General features: G+C 46.5%; 1 protein-coding gene across 1 annotated transcript; it reads right to left on the bottom strand.

Annotated features, from left to right (window-relative positions):
• Positions 1-910: 910 nt before the first annotated feature.
• Positions 911-5,668, bottom strand: RFXAP (regulatory factor X associated protein; the record flags this gene model as incomplete). The annotated part of the gene is given in 4 exon segments (XM_079549269.1): positions 911-1,114; positions 2,745-2,852; positions 5,025-5,626; positions 5,629-5,668. Coding segments are annotated over 4 exon segments (861 nt in total). The 3' UTR covers positions 911-1,003.
• Positions 5,669-6,301: the final 633 nt, after the last annotated feature.

Genomic DNA, 6,301 nt, shown 5'->3' with positions numbered 1-6,301 from the left:
TACTTAAATAAGGTGTTTGGATCCTTAACCAAATCAGCTGCAAGATTGGCTGAAAACCTGAGAAGTTCAGCACTTGAGCTGATTAGCTATCGGTTGTCTTACTACCATAATTTTAACTATACTTTTTTGGAAGAGAAAGGACAACAAATGCACAATCCCATCTGACATTTTGGAGGCATCTGCTGTTAAAAACCTTAAGCATTTGAGTTAAGAGCTTTAAATTGCTCACAAATGAGGATGTGTTACAAGTTGGTCCTCCAAAATAACTTCACAAAACAAGGTCCAACTCTCCACTGCATACATTGCATCTCTGACTCTTCTCCAAAGCACTTTTCTGTTTCTCCTATTTGGAGATTTTGAACACGCATTCCTTTACATGCTTTGCACAGACAGTGAAGCATTTCAAACCTACTCAACTTGCATACAATGAATACAAAGCAGGAGGATCACCTGATTTACGCTTTTCTGAGCCACTGGTTGACTTCTTGATGGCATGTTGTCTTTAGCCTTTAGTGCAAGATTATACTGGATATAAGCTTCTCATATCCCTGAGGAATTGCTGTTAAGTCATGCCACAGGACTGGCTCAAATTGGACTTTATTTCACAACTTCCATAGAAAGTAACTGACTTCCTTCAATGATTGTCATCAAAGAGTGACTTGTTTAACAGTAAATCTTCATATAGAAAAAATGTTAATTTAGTGGAAGACTTTGGTAGGAAAAGGGTGTACAGCTGAACATTACTGATACAAACAAGTTTCCATTAAAAAGAAAAATCAAACCAAGTTTTAAAAAGAATCAAAAAATACTCCTCCAAATTTGCTCACAAGTTTGCAGACACCCAAGCAGCTCAAAACGTCAAAGTGCAAACAAGAACCAAGTAAAATACATGACAGCAGCTTTACTTTTCCTTTAAACATTTACATTTTTTATATTTGAAGAAAATATACATCCTATTTCTCCTTCAGTACCAGACTCATCTGCAGGTGATGATCTGTTCTCATTACCCAGGTGCTCCTTGAAACTGCTGCTGCCGTTGTTCCAAAGCCTGCTGACTTAACAGCTGCTGTTGTTTCTGTAGAAACTGCACTACTTCTGGACTTCTGAGCAGGGACTGCAAGGCAAGAAAGCAGACTTGACTTTAAAGGAATCAGAGAATTGAAATATCAACCTTTGTGATGAATTACAAAACACAAAAAAGTCAGAAGATGAGAGTATCTAAAACTGTTTGCATCTTACCCTCTAACCTAGAATGGGAAAGGCAAATAGGAGCTGGTTAAATGAATACAACTGAAGAAATTCCACTGCTAATCGTGATGCCGATTATCACTGAACATGAGATTTTAAGAATCAACTCCCTTTAAGCCAGCTTACAGTGAACAAACAGAAATTTGCTGAAACAAGTGGAAAGAGAGGAACAAGCCTAAAGCTGCAGATGGATACTTGCAAAGAGCACTGCTCAACCCTTTCCAAACGGTTACAGCCTGCCTTCCAACCAATGAACACTGTTCATTCTCATTCCTGCAAGGTGGCAACACAAGTGTTTGTAAGGCCAAACGGCAAATCAAGTTTGGAAGTGACCCAAAATATAAAGCAGGAAAAGGGTTATTTTTCAGTCGAATTAATCCCCTAGGCTGGCTGTTCATTGAACATGATGGACATCTCACTGCATCAGGTACTGCGACCCTGCAACTCAGATTTACAGTTAAAGGGACCAGCAGTTTCCAGGTAAGGGCAGAGAACTTTATGCTCTTACAAAGCGATTCTGCAGAGGCTACAGCTGAAAACAACAATTCTTCAGACAACTTAAACCTCCAAGTGCACTGAATAGGTAAGATTACTAACAACAACCGTCTCACTGAACAGATGTGTAGCCTGCTTCTGCATAGCTTATGTTAGTTTTTTCAAGTTACTTCACTGCACAGGGTAGTTCTGTTTTACAGCATTTCAATGAATTCTTCCCCATTCTACTACCCTGACTACTGCAGCCTCTGATGCAAAACACCAGTAGTGTGTGACACAAAACACCTGCTACCGATGGAGAAAATTAGTCTGTATACTTAAGATTTCTCTAATGTTTCTTTAAAGTTTCTGAACAAGGGCTGCAGGAATTCTAAAACTGCTTTGCACTGCTAACAGGGAGCAGTCAGACAGTTCTACTAGCTTCTGGTGGAAGGAGAGTGTAAGAAAACCAATGAAGTAGAAAGAATTGCAATAACAAAGCCCAAACAATAGTTAAGTACTGAGTTATTCCCCTTCATTAGGGGCAATTCTTTAAGAAGACTTACAGAAACAACACAAGTGTTTCAAAACATAACCTATGCCATGCGTGCACTCTACGTGTAATACAGCAATACACTATGCTCAGTTTGTTCTACCAACAAACAGTATGCAATTTTGTGATACACTAAGCCTACCAAACTCACAACAGCAGAGTTTGCAGAACAGTGTAGGGACTCTTCAAGTTTATCTGAAACTTTACAGAAAAGGTGGGTTAACCAGTTAAAACCTACTTAGTACAATAAAAAAACCCTCAACTTCAGTTACCAAAGCAACTATCAATAAGTCAGTAACCTTTGCATTCCATGCAGCAGTACAGTCAGACACCTGAACTGCAACATATTTCAAATCTGAAAATATGCACGTGCATCACTGAACTGACTGTATCCTTCACAAAGGGTGACAGCGAAACAGTGCTACACCACCTTTGTGTATCTGAGTTCCTCTAAGACAACACAACTTACCAGTCTCTTTTTATTCAGTACTTGTTCTAAAAGAGTCGGTCTTGCTGGGCGATCTCCAATGGAGCCTGTTCTCTGTTTTGAGGCAGAAACTGAACCTTCAACACAATCCTGAGCATTAAAGACAAAACAAAATTGAGAAGTGAGTCTGGTATCATACATTCACTTTTTACTGCTGAAGAATCTTAAGAGTAAAGAATCTGCTCATCTTATTGATCTGCAGAGGAAAACAGCAACAGAACGCAACTGTATTTATTCAACATCTGATCTCTTTTCCTTTCCACATTATCTTCACTGTTCCATCAGCCACAGAGAATGCTCCAGCAATACAGATGAGTTAGTCTTCTAAACTTCAAAACAAACCAAGTTAGGTACTTAAAACATTTCATGTTGTACTGAGGGACATGGTTTAGAGGGAATACTGTTGACAGGCGGGCAGCTGGACTGGATGATCTCGAAGGTCTACCTTCCAACCTTGGGGATTCTATGATCCTAAGTTACTATGGTTAGTTCATGTCCTGAATTTGACTGTGTTTCTTGTAAGTGAAATTATTCACAACACTTCAGTCTTGTTTGTGTAAGTGAATTACGTTTAGCATTTGCAGTTGGGTGGAAGTGACAGTTTTTTTAATAGCAAAACAAAACATACTTCAGTATACTAGCATGGACCTGTCAAAGCCACATGCAACAAACAATAAAACTTACATACTTTTCATTTGCATTTTTATCCTGTTCCTTGTACAGCCACCACTTACAAATTAGAGCTACATTCTATGAAGACATTCTATGACGTTCTACAGAGAAAATATTCATGCTTTGGAAAATTTCAGTCATGTTAACCTTAAGCAGATCACATTCACAACTTAGGACATCTTTTTTGGCTTTCTATTACTTCTCTCCTCCTGCCCAACACCCTCCTCATCCTTACAAATCTCTGTCAATACTTCCTTTCTACTTGAAAAGCTTAAGTTCAGAACAAAACAATCATCTAACCCAACTGTCTTTCACTTCAATCCTGTCCGCAAAGGTGAGAATTAAAACCTCTATTAAGAACCTGACTCCAGAGGTGCTTGTTAAGGCCAAAAAAAATATACTACCAGTGCAACAAAACAGTGCACCAAGTTTAGCACTAACACAGAATCATACAATGGTTTGAGTTGGAAGGGACCTTTAAGATCATCTAGTTCCAACCCCATAGCATGGACACCTCCCCCTAGACCAGATTGCGCAAAGCCCCATCCAGCCTGGCCTTGAATGCTTCCAGGGAGGGGGCATCCACAGCCTCACTGGGCAACCCGTTCCACTGTCTTAACATCTCACAGTAAAGAATTTCTTCCTAATATCTAAATCTACCCTTTCCCAATTTAAAGCCATTTCCCCTTATCTCGTGACCACATGTCCTTATAAGAAGTTCTGCTATTCTGCTTTCTTCGACAGGTTCAGGCCTTGAAATTGTCACATTCCAACCAACTTGGGAGAAACAAGCCCTCTGTTTCCCAACATGCAGCAATCACTACTGTATACCACAGACCAAAAAACCTTAACCCACTGTTACATGTGGGTTAAGCTCAAATTGTATACCTCTCCCACACTGCCTCCTGAGTTACGGGAAGCATTTGTATTGCCACTTTGTGGCCTAATCATGCCGAATCATTAGGAAAGGAGTAATAAAGTTGTACCAGTATGAAAACCCAGAATTCACCTGCATCCTGGTAACTGCATGCAACAGTTGTTTTTTCCTCTCAACTAAGAAGTAGAATCACAGAACGGCTTGGGTTGGAAGCAAACTCAGAGATCATCACGTTCCAACCCCTGTGCTGCAGGCAGGGTTGCCAGCTACTAAATTGAGCACTAGATCAGGCTGCCCAATGTGCAACCCAACCCAGCAGTGAACACCTCCAGGGATGGGGCACCCACAGCCTCTCTGGGCAGCTGTGCCAGCACTTTACCACCCTATCAGTGAAGGGTTGATATCTAACTTAACTCTCCCACTCTTTAGCTTAGCCTCCCCGTGTCTTATCGCTAAGTACCCACGTAAAAACTTAATTTCCCCTCCCGCTCATTAGGTCTCCTTAAGGCTGCAAAGATGCCTCCCTGGAACCTCCTGCCTCGCAGGCTGAGTAGCAACTTGGGAGCTGGAGACGCTTCACAGAACGGCAAAGGGGAAGCAGACAGAAGCACACGAGTTCCCGCTGCAAAACAAACGCCGCGGACGAGGCACAAAGCAGGCAGCGCTGGCTGTGCCGCTTTTCCACCCCGCAGCCCAGCGGCCCCCCGCCTCACCTCAGCCCTGGGGCCGCCCCCCGCGCTGGCCGCCGCGGCCCCGCCGCCGCCGCCCAAGGCCTGGTCGCTCTTCTTGCGCTTGTACTTGTCCTTGTACATCTTGTTGCGGTGCCGCTTGCACATCCACGGCTTGCGCTGCTTCGCCACCTGCGTGGTGGTCTCGCTGCAGCCCTGGTAGGTGCAGCTCTTGCAGCCGCCGCCCGCCGCCGCCGCCTCGCCGCTGGAGGCCGCCGCCTGCTCCTCCTCCTCCAGCTCCTCGGGGCTGGCCGTGCTCTCGCCGCCCGCCGCCGCCGCCGCCGTCTCCTCCTCCCCCGCTTCGGCCTCGCCGTCGCCGGGGCCCAGCTCGTAGAACAGCATCAGGCCGCCCGCGGCGGACGGCGGCAGCGGCGCATCGGCGCCCGGCAGCACTCCGCCTCCCGCCGCCGCCGCCGCCTCCTCCTCGCCGCCGCACGGCTGCATCACGAGCAGCGCCAACTGCGGCGGCGAGGAGGAGGAGGAGGAGGTGGACGAGGAGGCGGAGGACGGGGGAGCGGCGGCGGGGCTGGCCCGCAGGACGCCGGTCAGCGAGCCCGCCGCGCCCGACGGCGCCTCAGCCCGCAGCTGCCCCAGTGCGCAGGCGCCGCCGCCCCGCGCTCTCCGCGCATGCACGCCGGGGCCGCCTGCGTGGCGCCATCTTGTTCGCCAGTGGAAGGACTCCTTGCTGGCAGAGCTTCTGGGTAGCGTCCTGGAGTATTATCTTGCTGCTCTCGGGTGAAGAACCGCCTCTCAGCGCTGTCGCAGCAGTTGGTGTGCTCTGGGCTTATCAGTTCCTTGTCTTGCTGCAGGCAAGCATGCGTGTGGAAATGGGTGTCCTGATGAGGATCTGCATGTGCACCGTCCCTTGACTGCTTGTAGCCCTGCTCGCTGGCCACTGCCAGTGGGAGAGGGGTACTGAAAGATGTTGCTGTGTTGCCACTTTGTCTCCTTCTGAATCACAGAATCATGGAGTGGCTTGGGTTGGAAGGGACCCCAATGATCGTGAAGCTCCAACCCCCCTGCCACAGGCAGGGCCAACAACTTCCAAATTTAATACTGCGCCAGGCTGCCCAGGACCCCATCCAACCTGGCCTTGAACACCTCCAGGGATGGGGCATCCACAACCTCTTTGGGCAACCCATTCCAGCACCTCACCACTCTCTCTGTGAAAAACTTCTCCTCGACGTCCAATCTAAACCTTCCCTCCTTGAGCTTAAAACCATTCCCCTGTGTCCTATCACCCAAGTGAAAGATTGATTCTC

This window comes from Tetrao urogallus, assembly GCF_951394365.1.
Source record: "Tetrao urogallus genome assembly, chromosome: 1".
Lineage (NCBI taxonomy): Eukaryota > Metazoa > Chordata > Aves > Galliformes > Phasianidae > Tetrao > Tetrao urogallus.
This window is presented reverse-complemented; position numbering and strand designations above follow the sequence as displayed.